This window comes from Schistocerca cancellata, chromosome 3 (genome assembly GCF_023864275.1).
Source record: "Schistocerca cancellata isolate TAMUIC-IGC-003103 chromosome 3, iqSchCanc2.1, whole genome shotgun sequence".
In the NCBI taxonomy this organism is placed as follows: domain Eukaryota; kingdom Metazoa; phylum Arthropoda; class Insecta; order Orthoptera; family Acrididae; genus Schistocerca; species Schistocerca cancellata.
In genome coordinates, this window is record NC_064628.1 from 556,467,416 (window position 1) to 556,485,595 (window position 18,180).

Sequence of the window (18,180 nt, forward strand, 5' to 3'; positions counted from 1 at the left end):
TGTGACTCGTACAATGTAGAATTTGCGAACACTCTCATTAGAGGTGATCGACGAATCACAAACACCTCGCTGCACAACTCGACATCTTTGTTAGTAGTGCTGACACACTCGTCCACAAGTTGCCGTATGCAAAGGGGTGCGGCCGCTGGGTTCCTCGCCGCCTAAGATAAGACCATAAAGAGCAACGAAGTACCATCTGTGCGGAATTGCTTGCACATTACGAGGCTGGTGGTGACAATTTTTTGCAACCGAGAGGCGCTCACAAAATTTGATTCTACTGTGTCTCTTCATTCGCCCTACAACCCGGATCTCGCACCTTCAGACTTCCATGTGTTTGGCCCAATAAAGGATGCACTCTGCGAGGAGCAGTACGTTGATGATGGGGAGATGATCGATACAGCATGACATTGACTCCTACCTCTACCAGTATAGTAGTACCATGCCGGAATGCAGCCCCTATTAATAAGATGGCGTAGGGCTCTCGATGTTGAAAAATACGGGTTTGTAGCCAAAGAGTGGGGAACAATATGGTGTATTGGAATCCTGAATAAAACCTAACTCCTTTCAGGGACAAAATTTAATCCATTACATACTGAACGACCCTCCTACAATATCAGAGTGCCACCAAGAATTACAACATTAAAATGTAAGTGCCATCCAGTAAAAAAACCGGTCCTTTTTAAAGTATCTGTTACGCGAATTGAATACAGAACTTACACTGAAAAGTGTGGCCCCAATAGTGCCACTGAGCATGCAATAAATATACGCTGTAAAGGTCGTGAGCGTTAATTCACTTTGAGAATGGATTATGTGACTTGTTGATAGTCAAGGATGCCTTTAAGGCGACAATGATGCCATTGTCAGTACCTCACTGAGTGTGAACGAGGTCTTATGATAGGGCTACGAGAAGCTGGACGTTCCTTCTGCGATATTGCAGAAAGACTTGGCAGGAATGAAGCAACTGTACACGATTGCTGGCACCGGTGGTCACAACAGGTACTGTCGCAAGATAACCGTGCTCCGGACGGCAGCGTGGCATACCGAGAAGAAAGGCTACCGTGTCCAGTGAATGGCTCTGACGCATCGTTCTGCATCTGCAGCAGCAATCTGAGCTCAAGTTGGCACCACAGTGAGAAAACGAATCATTAAAAATCGGTTACTTCAACAGCAGCTCCGAGCCAGACGCCCTGTAGCGTGCATTTCATTGACCCCAAAGAACCGCCATTTGCGACTTCAGTAGTGTCGAGCGAGAGCTCGCTGGAGGGCAAGCTGGACGTCTGTTACGTTTTCTAATGAAAGTTGATTCTGCTTCGGTGCCAGTGATGACCGTGTGAAATCTGTACGTCATTCTGGTGATTCTACCTGTTGTGTTGCCATTCATGAGCGGCATTCCAAGATGTTTTTTCCAACTAGATAACGCTCGCCCACATAACGCTTTTGTAACCCAACATGCTCTGCAGAGTTTCGATATGTTGCCTTGATCTGCTGTCACCAAATCTGTTTCCAGTCCAGCACATATGGGACATCATCGGACGATACCTCCAGCTTCGTCAACAAACAGCATTAACTGTCTCTGTAAGTGCAACAGGCCTGGAACTGCATCCCAGAAACACAACCGACACGTGTACAACACTATGCATGCACGTTTGCGTGCTTGCCTGCGTCATTCTGGCGATTACTCTGGTTATTAATATACAAGCATTTCACATAGGCAGTGGTTTATCTCGCGCCTGCATTAACCAGTCATCTTGCATTGTTGTTTACTTAAATAGGTTACCTAGACAAATGTATTCCCAAAATTTGATTACTCTGCATTAATTCTTTTTGGTGTTGCGATTTTTGTTTTGTCATTGTGTTTTTCAGTGTCATTCCTCTCAAGTTCTATGAACTTCTGCCAATGCTTCTCAATTCTACGTAACTAGATATTCACTGCTACCTAGACTTCATTAAAAATATGGTGATCCGAAGATGTGTGACCTTTGGTGTACAAGGGGGGGGGGGGGTGGCAAGTAGATGAACTTCAATTCTGATGTCTTTCTTTCATTTCTGTTGACAGGTATTTTGGAACCCATCTTGCACACGCTTTCTTGAACATCAGTACACCGTGAATAATTAGTACACATCAGTACACCATGAATAATTATCCGACACTAATGTTTATCCTTTCTGCAGTATTACTCAGCGTAATACGCCTGTTTTCCCGTATCAGTTTATCAACACTCGCAATGTTTCCAGAATGAGATTTTCACTCCGCAGCGGAGTGTGCGCTGATATGAAACTTCCTGGCAGATTAAAACTGTGCGCCCGACCGAGACTCGAACTCGGGACCTTTGCCTTTCGCGGGCAAGTGCTCTACCATCTGAGCTACCGAAGCACGACTCACGCCCGGTCCTCACAGCTTTACTTCTGCCAGTATCTCGTCTCCTGGTAGACCACTTGCCCGCGAAAGGCAAAGGTCCCGAGTTCGAGTCTCGGTCGGGCACACACTTTTAATCTGCCAGGAAGTTTCACTCGCAGTGTTGTTCTCCGTGACTGCACAGAGCCTCCTGGGTGTTGAGAATCTTCAACACTTGTCACATCCCGTTTGATGGCACCCGCCCCATCGCCCACTTCTGCTCAACTCAGGCATCTACCACTACATTGCACTGACATATGTCGATTGACGATTAGTTTGAACCCGTCAGCTATCAGAAATCTAACGGCACCCCATTGCGCCACGGTGGTGCAAACCTGCAAGGGTGCCGCCATCTTTTTCCACTGGTTCCCAGCATCCTCTTCGCGAGGCATGCTTGCCAGACCCATCCGATAATTGTTACAGAACACCACGACTACATAACAAAGAAGCACAAGCTTTGGCGAAGTTTAGTGTTTGCATCGCAATAAAGTGAAAGGCCTGCATTTAAGAAAATCTGTGTGCAATATGAGCGTTAGGAATCCGTTAGGAAATCTTTTAAAATATCTCTAGTCACACCCAGTGACCTATTGCGCTGTCGCACGTTGCGAACGCCGAACACCATACACTTCTGTTTCTAAATTATTCGGGCACATATAAATGGACATAAATATGCTGTGTGTCCATCTTTCGCCTTCATGACAGCTTGAACTCTGCTGGGACTCTTATCAGTGAGGTGTCTGATTGTCTATGGTAGGCGATTGTACCTCAATATCCGTAACCAGAGAAGGTAGTAATATTGGATGTTGGGGCGAGGTCGACATTTTAACTCATTCCAAAACCCACCACCACCACCACCACCACCACCACCACCACCACCACCACCACCGGAGGCGTCAGCACAGCCTACCCAGTAAGGTAGACAACACTTTATCCAGTTGAGACCATCTAAGAAGTAAAACTAATGGAGCCGCTCCAGCCTACTCTGATGCAGGTTCTCGTTGGGTTCAAGTCGGGGATCTATGCACTCCGGTCCATTTCAGGACTGTTACTGTCCAGAAACCATTGCCTCACATTTGCTGCTTTGTAACAGGGCACGTTGTTAAGCTGATGGAAACAGCCATCGTTTCCGAACTGTTTCTCTATCGTACGCAGTAGACAGTGCGTAAAATATGTTCACATCGTTGCGCACTTAGCGTTTTCTTAAGCTCAACAAGTGGATCACACCTGAACCACCCCCATAACGTAACATCACTTCCTCCGTACTTAATTGTTCACACTACACATAACGACCGATAAAATGCTCCAGGCATTCGTGAAACCTAAACCTTTCCATCGAATTGCCACAGGGTATATCGTGCTTCACAGTTTCAAATCACTCGTTTCCAGCCACCGGTTGTCCAGTGGCGACGCTCTTCATACCACTTAATGCGTCGGTTGGCATTTACTACAGGAACTTCTCGGCCATTAGATGCCATTCTGTTTAATTCGCTACACACTGTCGTTGTGCTAGCTGGACCGCTGGTAGCACTTCGGAACCCGCGAGTGCTTCCTTCCTGATTCCATGGGATTTTTTACAACCACATGCTGCAACACTAGAAAATTGCGGTCCGTCAGTTCATGGGCATTCTTAGAAAGATTGAAATGTCCGTGATGGATTTTGAACTCAGGTGACGTCCAATGACTAGCACACATTCGAAGGCACTGAGCTCTCCTGAAGGAAAATTCTGCTTTTAGTGCTTCTCTACGGCCAAAACAATACTCCTCACCTCCTTTTATACTGGCAGGTTCGCCTCTCGTGACTTCTTATGTCAATTCTGCATTTCATAGGCGTCTCCGGATACTTTAGATTATATAGTGTACATTATATAAGCTCAGTGGACAAAAATTTTTTCACTTTTAGAACAATCATTACAAGCATCATTTAAAAAACCGTGTAAGTTCGCTCCTGAACTTGATAACGGCATGTATTCTGTTAGGAACTGTGTCCACATGGTTGTTCAGGTACGTCGCATTCAGTTTAAGCTACTCGCTAAGGATTTGATCGCCCAATTCCACCAAATTGCGAGGATGCTGTCGGGTTTTACCCGCTGTTCCAACATGTCCCACAGATTTTTTTACGGAGTTCACGTCAGGTGATTCTTCTGGCCGTCTAATAGAGTGGGGGAGTGTTCAGAAAACTGGTCTTATATTCTTCCAGCCCGATTAACTTTGCTGTCGTCTTTATGTGCCTGCGTGAGTAATGGCTTCTTGCAATGTGACCGACGCCAAATTTTCGTTGCTGCAGTACCCGTCGCAATGTTTTCTTACTACCAGGTTTCGATGGATCTTCATTCATGTCTGGTTTGGAAGCTATTTTCATTCACAGTCCGTGAAACGCGTCTCCGGTCCCTCTCAGTGAGGATTTGTTTTTCGATCACAATTCTCTAGTGTTTCGTATCTACCTGTGTTACACTACTACTTTAGACACGTTGAACAGTGCCCCGCAAAACGCCAACAAATCGAGAACTTCACACAGATGGTCATGGGCACAGCCAAACACGATTGCCCCTTCTTGCCACTCTATCACATCCTTACGTTTCCTTACAATGCCACTTGAAACAAGTGTCTCTCACTGATAACTACTGCCTTACGTCACGTAGAGGCTTTGCACACGTGCTTGAGCACGAGACTCGATTGTGCCGCCATCTGTAAAGGCTTAACGATTCATATGTGAGTGCGCACTTGGGTAACTAATTTTTTTCTGATGAGATTATTTCGCTTACTACTTCTGCAGTTGATTCAATAAATTTCGTATCATTAATTTTTGGAGGGCTTGGATTGCAGTTGAGCGATCTTCACCTATTAAAGTAATTATAAAATGTTCGTTAATCCATCGGCGTCTTGGCTGGTTTGTTGCTGAGTGGTGTAAGTCATGAACGTTGAAAAATGGACTGACAACATTATCATTACCAGAGAGACAGATCTTTGTGTCCAACAAGTGGCGTCGGTCGTAGCTAAACAGTTCCCTCACAGAGTGCGCTGAATGGTATTACACTGAAAGAAACTGCCGAGTGCCTTGCTGTCAAGTGGATACATCCCAGTAGTCATGGCAGTGGGGTGTGCTATCACCGCCTGATAACGTCGTTCGCTTGTGTGTTCCGTGTTCTGTCGTGGGAAACATTCATATTATTAGCTTTGTCTTGTACAAGATTAAAATAATGTGGCGTGGGTGTTAAATATTGTAAAAATATGGACGTGACTGCTGCAGTGCCACATTCAAAAAAGGTTCGAAAATATGATGGGCATCAACGTCGGCGAATCACACACGAGCCGTTCAGAGAGACGTATACCACCCAAAATGTTTCATAACAGACTGCACAAGCCGCTCAACAAAAAGTTCCAACAATAGCTTTATACATTGTGATTGAAAGTTTACATTTACAGGTTAGTACCATGTTATAAGAGATATATAATTATGAATTTACAGTCAGCCGCAAACTTAAAATTTTCTCTTGTGAAAAAGCTGACTTTTGGACAGACACCACTAGACAGCCAGTTCCCTACCTGTATGCCACACGATGCGTAAAGCGCTAACGGCTTCATCGTGGTTGGGGGGGGGGGGGGGGGGGGCGCTCTCTGATACTAACGAATCTTAGAACGCGTGGCCAGGCACCTATACGTTTGCTCCATCGCGTACCCTAACTAGTTGACTATTCTCTCACAGGTTTGGCTCTCTCACAGGTAAAGGTACCGCTTTTTTATGCACCTTATTTGTAATCTGTGATAATTCAGCGACATTACCTTCATCACCATTATCATCGACTTGAAAGGTACAGCCTCTGCGACAGAATCGTTTCTATTGTTGCTCTGGGTACTACTGGGCGTCTACAAAGGTGGTCGGAACGTAGGAGTAGTGGATTGCCAAGACCCACTCTCACAAGGGAACCTCCCCATCGCACCCCCCTCAGATTTAGTTGTAAGTTGGCACAGTGGATAGGCCTTGAAAAACTGAACACAGTTTAATCGAAAAACAGGAAGAAGTTGTGTGGAACTACGAAAAAAATAAGCAAAATATACAAACTGAGTAGTCCATGCGCAAGATAGGCAACATCAAGGATAATGTGAGCTCAGGCGCGCCGTGGTCCCGTGGTTACCGTGAGCAGCTGCGGAACGAGAGGTCGTTGGTTCAAGTCTTCCCTCGAGTGAACAGTTTAATTTTTTATTTTCAGACAATTATTATCTGTCCGTCCGTCCGATGCGAGGTAACTGCGCCGTAGTATGTGGACGCTACACCTAAACAAACATCGAAACACCTAAATAGGGCAAGGTAGAAGAATCTTTTTACCCATTCGCCAAGTGTTCAATTTAGGTGGGTCGACAACATATTCCTGTCATGTGACGCACATGCCTCACCAGTGTCGTATAGAATATATCAGACGTATTTTACTGTGGAGGAATCGGTTGACCTATGACCTTGCGATCAAATATTTTCGGTTCCCATTGGAGAGGCACGTGCTCTCGTCTACTAATCGCACGGTTTTGCGGTGCGGTCGCAAAACACAGACACTAAACTTATTACAGTGAACAGAGACGTCGATGAACGATCTGACAGATCATAACTTTGCGAAAATAAAGAAAGTAAATTTTTCACTCGAGAGAAGACTTGAACAAAGGATTTCTCGTTCCGCAGCTGCTCACGCTAACCATGGGACCACTGCGCTCCTGAGCTGACACTGTCCTTGATGTTGCCTATCTTGCGCATGGACTACTCAGTTTGTATATTTTGCTTATTTTTTCGTAGTTCCACACAACTTCTTCCTGTTTTCTCGATTGATCTGTGTTCAGTTTTTCAAGGCCTATCCACTGTGCCAACTTATAACTAAATCTGAGGGGGGTGCGATGGGGAGGTTCCCTTGTCAGTACAGACTACGAAGCCAGTTCGCCTACAGCGCCGGTAAGCGGCAGCCCGCTACACTTCTGTGTCTCGCAGTACGGTGCGTACGCCAGGCTTTCCGACTGATTGGTGGACGCCGCTGGCCATCCGTTGCTACACTGCTCGCAGTATAAACAGTGCGTTGATTCATGTCCAGCTGTCACCAGCTGAAGACAATGATGTGTCTGTCTGCCGAAACAGCGGGTCTGCTTATTGTCTTTGGCGGCTTACATCCTCCAGTAAATTTCAGTCAACAAGCAACCAGTTCTGCTTTGTCGTGAGAGGTTGTTGTAAAAAATCCGTGCAATGGGGTATTTAGGTGATGTTGAAGTCCGCGATTTGTAGATTACGTAATTCTTTAGACAGTGAGAAAGGGAGCAGTTTTTGTCAACGACAACAGACGCAAAAATGTCGACAGTTTATGTTCCATAGGGTCTACATGCTCTGGAAACACACATATCGAAAATAGAAGTTAAAAAAAAAGCATAAACGTCAAATAAATACTTTCAAATAATAGCATTCTCCGATCGCTATAGACGAAGACTACTAAGAACATATCACAACCAAATAACGTATATACACTCAGATGTCAAAAGGCATGGGATAGCGATATGCAAATATACAGATGGCGGTAGTATCGCGTACACAAGGTGCAAAAGGGCAGGGCATGGGCGGAGCTGTAATTTGTACTCAAGTGATTCACGTTAAAAGGTTTCCGACATGTTTGCGGATGTACGACGAGAATTAATAGACGTTGAATGCGAAATGATAGCTCGAGCTAGAGGCATGCAACATTCCATTTCGGAAATCGGTAGGGAATTCAGTATTTCGAGATCCACTGTGTCAAAAGTGCGCGAGAATACCAAATTTCAGGCACCACTTCTTATCACGGACATCGCAGTGGCCGATGGCCACTTAACAGCCGAGAGAAGTGGCGTTTTCGTAGAGTTGTCAGTCCTAACACACAAGCAACAGTTAATGTAATAACCGCAGAAATCAGTGTGTTACGTATGAGAAATGGCTCCATAATGTTGAGGGCTGTATTTACGTGGAATGGATTGGGTCCTTCGGTCCAACGGAACCGATCATTGACTGGAAATGTTTCTGCTAGGCTACGTGGAGACCATTTGCAGCAATTCATGACCTTAATGTTATCAAACAACGATGGAATTTTTGTGGATGATAATGCACCATGTCACCAGGCCACAGTTGTTGGCGATAGGTTTGAAGAACATTCTGGACAGTTCGAGCGCATGATTTGGCCACCCAAATTGCCCGACATGAATCGTACGGAACATTTCTAGGACGCAGTTGGGAAATCAATTAGTGCACAAAATCCTGCACTGGCAACACTTCCGCAATTATTATGAACGGCTGTAGAAGCAACGTGGCTCAGTATTTCTGCAGCGGCTTCCAGGGACTTGCTGTGACCGTGCCACGTTGAGTTGCTGCACTACGCCCAACAAAACGATGTCCGACAGGGTATTAAGAGGCATCCCATGACTTTTGTCACCTTAGTGTATCATCTGTATAATATTGTATGTGGGCATTAATAGGACTAAACATTTGTTTCCACATGTAACACGTACAGAATAGCTTACAAGTATCGGAACGTAAGAGTCGCGGTGATGAGACGGAATGTGTATGTATCACTGTACACTCGCGTTTCCGGGGACAGAATGGAAGAATGAAATTTCACAAGTGCTTATACTTTGAAACATATGACATCGCAGCTGCAGAACTATCATGTAATTATGTTCTCGAAAGAACGGATACCATTGATGACCGTGCAGCTTCTCTAGAATGAAATGATTATAAAATCGAAATCCTTAGCTGCCGACAGTTGTTGTTGATATACGTCAATGGGGACAGCCGAAAATGTATGCCCCGACCGGGACTCGAACCCGGTATCTCCTGCTGACATGGCAGACGCTCTATCCATCTGAGCCACCGAGGGAACAGAGGATAGTGCGGCTGCAGGGACTTACCCCTTGCACGCTTCCAGTTAATTATCATTTCATTCTAGAGAAGCTACACGGTCATCAGTGGTATCTGTTCTTTCGAGAACAGAAACCATCTTCCTGTGCGAGTGCGCAATTTGCCCGAACTCTTACGGGACTCGTCAGCTTAGTCTGGCTCGAGTAATGAGTGAGTGGGCAAATATCTGTTAGGAACACTACGAATGTAGGTCGTGGACAGTTGGGAATGCGGGTCTCACGAGAAGCGTGCAAGGGATAATTCCTCTGTGCCCTCGGTGGCTCAGATGGATAGAGCGTCTGCCATGTAAGCAGGAGATCCCAAGTTAAGCTCTGTTATCTACAAGCATACCGAATGGTATTCTTAGTTCAAGAATTTTTTAATTGTCTTTTGGTGTGTTACTGATGTGTTCCTCGGTTAGAAAAAAAGGATTGCATTTTGACTGTTGATAATAACAGATGATTTTTCGAGTGAACTAGACAGGCATACGAATAACAACGAATGTTGTACTAAAGCTTGCTATTTTGTCTGAATGTATGTTCATAAAAAATCGCTGTTGACTGCCGACTTTACTACTTAGGTAAGGTTAAAGCTGTTTCACTCCAATTCGATAAAAGTCTGTCATCAAAAGCGACTGACTCAAGACCTGCGTGGTAATCCTGTGCTGGGACGACGGCGTCCCATGAAGACGCCACCTTGGGGGAAATAAAAGTACTGATCTGTCAGGATACAACCATGCCCCTTACACGTGCTGCTACTTCAGTACAAATGGAGACTGCTACGTGCCATCTGCGTTAAGAAGGGATGGAAATGGCGCACTTCTTCTTAAACTACGTGTCACTTGCCAGCCACTTAATTTCATCGCCGGTGAAAAGGCGTGTTGATTTCGCCGTACATGGCATACCTGTTGAGAAGGGGTGGACCGTTCGAGGTGTCGCCGTAACGGGAAGGGATATGATGTTCACCGGGCGAAGCAATGACAGAGTGAGCATTCCGCGCCGAAAGACGTCAGTTAGTACTGAACATAGGTCTTAATCAGAGAAATATGTAGTTCATGTAATACAGTCGACAATAACGTTGTACTGATACGTAAGTACTTCGTGTGATGAGGCCCAGAGGAACGCGGCGATGCTATAAGACTACTTATCGAATCCGCTGTGGCGATCTGCAGCAAGTCCTCGTGGTTTCTGTCTCTCCACCTTGTGATCTTCTTCCGAGAGCAGTAAAATCCATGGATTTCAAATGCTATCAATGTTGTCCATCCATGCGACGTGAAGAGCCCGTGCAAGCTATTTGGTTCTCATCAGGCCTGCAATTTTTGGGCAGTTGTACATCCCATCCAGATCAGGAGAAACAGCTGGTAGCACTGTCCGTAAGGGCGGAGAGGTTTGCATGTTGATACGACGCTAAGAGGCCTGTGGAAGCATAGCTGCGGGAGGTTCTAGCCGTCCGGACAGGTCTTGTTCGATGGACTATTTTCATAGTGGTCTGTACACCCAATCCGTACTCATTCGTTCAAATTTTTGAGCAAAACGGTGATGAAACTAGATACTCGTAGGAAAACCAATTCATATTGGGGAAGATCACGGAAAATTTGGCAACGGGAAACATTGTATTGGTAACGGTATAAATGAATTACGGCAATTGAAGATGTATGAAAAAAAAGTCTTTACAAAAATTGACTGATTGCTGTATTTGTTAATGTAATCAAATCCACAGCCACGGAGCTCAACCATGGATAAATTAATGTAATGAAATGCTGATGAATTAATTCGATTTTCATGTAAAAAAGATAAAACGTTTGTTCATTAATCAAATAAAGTTATATTATACATAGAGGACCTTGTAGAACTCCGAGGCTGTTTTTCAGATATTGATTCTTGATGGATGTAAGCAGCTATAAATACTTCTCAAAAAGCTTTATTTTACAACCACGACCGGCATCAGAATATCATGTCTCATCTCCAGGTCGCTATACTTCAACACGGTATTATATTCGTCACCATCGAGTCGTCCGCTCCTGTACCGTATATGTCCTTAATTAGCGTCGACTTAGATGTGCTATAGCTGTACTCTAAAAATATGTGCTTATTAACCTGCTTATGATTTCAATCTTAAGTTAATTAGATGTAAACTCACATGGTGGGGTAAATATGTTGCTTCGAACTTTTAGAAGCTATAATTTGCTCATCTGGCTTGCGTACGAGTTCAAATGGCTCTGAGCACTATGCGACTCAACTTCTGAGGTCATCATTCGTCTAGAACTTAGAACTAATTAAACCTAACTAACCTAAAGACATCACACACATCCATGCCCGAGGCAGGATTCGAACCTGCGACCGTAGCGGTCGCTCGGTTCCAGACTGTAGCGCCTAGAACCGCACGGCCACTCCGGCCGGCTGCGTAAGAGTAAAAGTAATTCGGTGATACGCAAATATACGTCTTAATTTACAGTACAGTCTCTGACGGACATTTCATTTTGTATCAAAAATCTACAGTCAATTACCACTTAATAAAAAAAGAAAATTAATTGTTTTTCTGTTATTAACTTGTAGCAGGCCAGTACACATTATTTGCTTCTATTATATACGAGGGTTGTCCAGAAAGTAAGTTCCGATCGGTCACGAAATGGAAACCACTGGGAAAATACGGCAAAGCTTTGGACAGATGTGTTGGGCAGTGTCTCTAGTATGCCCATTGATCGTGTCGCGTCGCTCTTTTCAGTTTTGAGTGAACAGTGAGCACGTAAAGATGCGTAGGGAATAGCGTCTCCTGCCGAGTATTAGGGCCTGGTTTGAGATTTCGCCTGTGTCATGCAGCCCACATAACACTACTGTCGAGCAGTTCCTTCTTCATGCCAATTCTCGGCCGCACACTGCAGGGCCAATCAAGAAGCTCCTGCAGCGTTTCCGATGGGAAGTGTTTGATCACCCACAATACAGTCCGTAATTGGCTTTCCCTGAGTCTCATCTCTGCTCACAAGAACTACTGGCTATGAAGACAAAAATTTTCCACAGACAACGAGCTGCATACCAGTGCAGATAACTGGCCGAAAGCACAGGCGGCTGCTTTCTATGACGTATGATGGAAAGTTGATCAATACTGCGAACACACTCGAAGGAGGAGGGTCGACTATACTGCAAATAAAACGTTTCTGGTTTTCACTGTGGTTTCTATTTCTCATCCGATCGGAACTTACTTTCTGGACAACCCTCGTAGTAGAGCCTCATTGATTCCTCGGAAGCCCGCATCTCGTGGTCGTGCGGTAGCGTTCTCGCTTCCCACGCCCGGGTTCCCGGGTTCGATTCCCGGCGGGGTCAGGGATTTTCTCTGCCTCGTGATGGCTGGGTGTTGTGTGCTGTCCTTAGGTTAGTTAGGTTTAAGTAGTTCTCAGTTCTAGGGGACTGATGACCATAGATGTTAAGTCCCATAGTGCTCAGAGCCATTTGAACCATTTGATTCCTCGGAAGGACTGATGACCTTAGAAGTTAAGTCCCATAGTGCTCAGAGCCTCATTCCTCGGAAGTTAGTGGTAGCTTCGCATAGCAAATACACGGAATGTACACTGAGATGCTAAGTCATGGGATACCTGCCAATGTCGTGTCGGACCTCCTTTTGCCCGGCATAGTGCAGTAACTCGATGTATCATGGACTCAACAAGTCGTTTGAAGTCCCCTGCACAAAATGTTGAGCCACGCTGCGTCTATAGCAGTTCATAATTGCAAAAATGTTTCCAGTGCAGGATTCTGTGTACAAACTGACATCTCCATTATGTCCGGTAAATATTTGATGGTTGGCCATACCATTCGCACGAATTGCCACAATGTTCTTCAAACCAATCGCAAACAATTTTGACCCGGTGACATGGCGCAAAGTAATCCATAAAAATTCCATCGTTGTCTGGGAAAATCAAATTCATGAATGGATGCAAATGATCTCAGAGTACCAAACGTAACAATTCCAGCCAATGATCGATTCAGTTATACCGGAGGACCCAGTCCCTTCCATGCAAACACAACCCACACCATTATGGCACCACCAGCACCTGATTTCACAGTGCCTTGTTGACGACTTGAGTCCATGGTTTCGTGAGGTTTGCGCCACACTCGTTCCTTACCATCAGCTCTTACCAACTGAAATCGGGACTCATTTGACAAGGCCACGGTTTTCCAGTCGTTTAGGGTCCAAGCGATATGGTCACGAGCCCAGGAGAGGCGCGGCAGGCGATGTCGTGCACTCGCCTCGGTCGCCTGCTGCCGTAGATTATTAACGCCAAATTTCGCCACACTTTCCTAGCGGCTATATTCGTTGTACGTCCGACATTGATGTCTTCGGTTATTTCACGCAGTGTAGCACGTGTGTCTGCACTGACAACTCTACGCAAACGCCGCTGATCTCGGTCGTTAAGAAGAAAGGTAATGCCTGAAATTTGGTATTCTCGACACTCTTTTCACACTGTGGATCTCGAGATATTAAATTCTCTAACGATTTCCGAAATGGAATGTCCCATGCGTCTAGCTCCAACTACCATACCGCGTGCAAAGTGTGTTATTTCTCGTCGTGCGGCCATAATCACGTGGAAAACCTTTTCACCTGGACCACCGAGTACAAATCACAGCTCAGCCAATACATTGCCCTTTTGTACCTTGTGTACGCGATACTACCGCCTTCTGAATAAGTGCATATTGCGGTCCCACGACTTCTGTCACCTCAGAGTTAAGTAAGTGCCTAAAATTGCAACTGACATGATGTTTGTGAAGCGTTTATATGCCAGAGTTGTTTGTGTGATAAAGTTAGTTGGTTAGTTACATGTTCCATAAATCATTTTACACCGTAGATCATAATGATATGGAACGAGAATTTTACATTCGCATATCAAAATTATTTGCTGATATGATTACATTCTGAATATTTCTAAGGTTTTACAAAACTAAAAAAAAGATATATAGTTGTGGTTAGTAATTCCTTACCAACCACGATTTACAGATTACAGTAATAGAAATTCTTGTACGGAATAGGAGGAGGTGTCAAGAAGAAACTTTCTCAGTTTGTTTTCAAATTTTACTTTTCTACCTGTCCAACATTTTATATCGCTGGGCAAGTGATCAAAAATTTTTGTTGCAGCATTGTGCACTCCTTTTTGTACTAAAGACAACCTTAATGTGTAGTAATTAATGCAATTTCTGCTCCTGGTTTTGTAATTATGAGCGTCATTGTCCCTCTTGAACTGTAGTGGTTTGTTTACAACAAACTTCGTGAGTAAATAAATATGCTGTGAAGCAGTAATCAGTATTTCCTAGACGTCTACAAGATGGTCGTGGGTGAGTCCCCCGCATTATTATTACAGCAGATTTCTGAGCGATGAGGACTTTACGTAAAGATTCGATCTGACATTGTTGAATGGAAATATGGAAAACTTCTTAACTTAATGATGTGTGTCTCCGCAAGATTTGCAGTTATCCTAAGTGCAGATGTTGCTGAAATAAGATGTTTTAGAAGTACCAAAAATTTTGAATTTCTCACCCCATTTATATCTCCTTGCCATGCGTTACACGTAACATTGGTGTAGTTTCCCTACATGTGCAGAACTGAATACGTTACGTCTTTGTTAAAATTGAGGGTCAGACCATTCACAGAAAACCAGTCAATGATACTTTTAAGAACTTTGTTTACCATTTCTTCTGTTCCTGTATGTACGTTTGGATTGATTACAGTATTATAGTCATCTGCAAGAAGAACTAATTCTGATTGTTGTATATTATAAGGAAGATCGTACATGTATAAGGGAGAATAGTAAACCTAAGACTGAGCCTTGGGAAACCTCATACGTGATTTCTGCGCTGTCAGAATTACGTCCCCGGACTATATTGGTTGAATTAAGAGGTGTACATCCTCACAGAAATGCAGTCGGAGGCAAACTAGAGGAAAAGACTTTCTCTAGAACAGATGTACTGTTAGTGTATATAACTGACTCATTTCGTGTCACCTATTACTGTTCATTGGTATATTTTTCTGCATTATTGAATTCATCCATACAGAGGGCAAAGTGGCGCTAACTAAGCATATATTCCTCCGCAGTGCAAAAGCGGACGACTTGATGTTGACCAATATAATTCTGTGTTGAAAGAATGAAGTGCAGCCGTCTGAAGACGGACAGTAAAACATAGCTTGCGGCAATAGTCCGTATATGACACGAAAATGTATATCTATACCGATGTTAACTGTTAAGTCTCCAAACAATGCAGCCTCGGTATCAGTTCCACGAGTGTTGCGGCTGTGTGTTGTCCAGGTGGCGGTGGCGGCGTGAAGTCGGAGACGCGGCGCGTGGCGGCGGAGGGCGTGTGGCAGGTGGTGTTCGCCGTCTTCCTGGCGTACGCGATGCTGCCGCTGCGCACCTGGGTGGCGGCGCTCTTCGGCGTCTCGCTGCCCGCCGTCCACATGGCCGTCGCCGGAGCGCTCGCCCGCGAGCTCTTCCCCAACCTCGCCTGGCAGCAGGTTAGTACTCATCTTGCTAGTGAGGGCTCCGTTTGGGTTTCCTAGGAGGTAAACTACAAGGTGACGCGGCACTGTGGGATTCACTAGTACCAGAGGCGCTTCGGAGCTACGACCGAATCCCTTGGAAGACGAGGGTCTGTTAGCAGTCTAAGTTACTCCTCACTGCTTTGTTTGTATTGTCTGATAACCCATATCAATTTTTTACACAGTAGGATATGAATAGGGATTGTACTTGTAGTGAGCAGACACAGGAGAATTGTCTGCTGTCTTTAACAGTTGCAAGCAGCATTGGCCAAGTCGACAGCCTTCTAGCAAGTGTTCAGATCTGCGGCATCAGACCTCCGGTGACTAGACCAGAGGACCTTAGGTGTCGTTGGTATCCCCTCGTGACGTGGTTGCCGCTCTGTCTTCCGATGAGTACCATCTGACCAGTCCGTTCTTACTCGAGAATGAGAGATGGACAGTCGTTGGTCACTTGTCGCTGAGAGGAAGAGGGAACGGGCCGCGCAGCTGCCTTCTTAAGCCTTAGCAACAGCTACGAGGTGCTACCCAGTGTTGATAATACGTCTGAGCCAGCACTGGATGCCTCTCCTGTTGGGTCAGAGGCCGATTTTCCTGCCCAGTCCGGACAAATGAGAGGGCGGGTATGCTAGTCCCCATCTGTGAAGTTCCCCTTACTAGATCAGAAGTGCGCTACACACAGGTAGCGTCGACAGGGGAAGCGGAGTACGTGTGGTGTTTACATGGGGATTTTTAAGTTAGAGAACAGTGCCAAGTAACCTGCTCCTGTTCTAGGAGCAATTCGTCGTAGATCGCTGGAGCAACGAAGGGTATGTAGCGACTGAAAATAACGCAGGCCATTACTGTTTTGAAGAAGGGCTATGGAACAGATGCTCTTAATTATAGGCCTATAACGTTGACATCGATCCGTTGTAGAATTATAGAACATGTTCTTTACTGAAGAATTATGACGTTATTTGGAGAACGAAAATCTCTGTAAAAATCAACATATATTCAGTTAGCAGAGATATTAGGAAGAATCTCAGCTTGCTCTGTTCCTCCATGAGATTCATACCGCTGTAGACAACGGCGCTCAGGTTGATGCGTGTTCCTTTACTTCATTAAGGCATTTGACACCGTCCAGCATTGCCGGTTGGAGAAAATAATGTGATTTACCGAGTATCTGACCAAATTTGCGGCTTGTTTCAAGACTTCCATGCAGGTGGAAGTCAGCACGTCTCTCTTAACGGAACAAAATCGATCACGTAAAAGATAATTTTCGGAATATCCCAGGAGCGTACTGTTTACATAGTATATAAGTGGTCTAGTAGAAAGCGTCGGGAGCTCTTTAAGACTGTTCGCAGGTGATACGGCTATTTGTAAGAAAGTAGCAACGCCAAAAGACAGTATCGATTTGCAGAATGACCTGCAGAGGGTTTATGGATGGTGCAGGTTCTGGAACTTGACAATGAATGTAAATAAATATACAAAGGAAAAGAAATCCACTACTGTACAACTACTCTGTTGATGACAATTTCTGGAAACAGGAGTTGCTATTTAGAGCGACTTTAAGTGGAATGACCACATAAAATAAATGGTACGAATAGGAGAAGGCAGACTGAGATTCATAGGAAGAATGTTAAGGAAATGTAAAGTGGCTTAAAAGGCGGTTTTTCGGCCGATTCTTGAGTATTGCTCTTCAAAGTGGGATCCGTAACAGGTAGGACGATATAGAGAAGATCCAGCAAAGTGTGACGCGTTTCGTCATGGGATCGTTTAATCCACGCGTGAGCGTTACAGAGATGCTCACCAAACTCCAGTAGCAGACGTTGTGAATCTTGGAGGGATTTGACATTGAAATTTCGAGAAAGCTCTTTCCGGTAAGTCTCTGACAACATATTACTTTTTCTTACACATATCGCGCGAAGTAACCAGAACGAGATAGTTCTAGATATTAGAGCTAATACAAAGGCTTATCGACAGTCATTCTTCCGACGCTCCATTCGCGAGTGGAATAGGATAGGTGGTGGGGGGGGGGGGGGCGGCGGCGGGAAATCAGTTAGTGCTACCAGAAGTACCCTCCGCCACACACTGTTAGGTAGCGTGCAGAGCAGAGTGTAGACTTACGTGACACCTGGAAGAAATAGTGTACCTTGAGACTTAGTACTGTAATATCCTTTGCTGAGTGAGTTTTGTCTGGATTTTGTGAAATGCTCTCTTTGAAATGAGAAAGGAATGACAACTCAACTTGAGAACAGTTGTGTCTTGAGGAGCAGGGAATATAGCGACGCATTCCAACGAAAATGGGAACTCATAGGCAGTGTACTAGTAACGGCACAGTCGCATGAGGCGATGGCCTCGGGTGGCAGTCATAACGAACACTGGGAAGCGGTACGCACAG

The 18,180-nt window shown here is 44.9% G+C and overlaps 1 protein-coding gene across 1 annotated transcript in view; it reads left to right on the plus strand.

Moving 5' to 3' along the window:
• Window positions 1-18,180, plus strand: part of LOC126175399 (Ca(2+)/calmodulin-responsive adenylate cyclase) — a 501,843-nt gene that overhangs the window by 137,859 nt on the left and 345,804 nt on the right. The window contains exons 4-5 of the mRNA XM_049922190.1: window positions 15,050-15,062; window positions 15,574-15,779. Of these exons, the coding sequence (XP_049778147.1) occupies window positions 15,050-15,062; window positions 15,574-15,779 (219 nt within the window). The remainder of the gene's footprint in view (window positions 1-15,049; window positions 15,063-15,573; window positions 15,780-18,180) is intronic.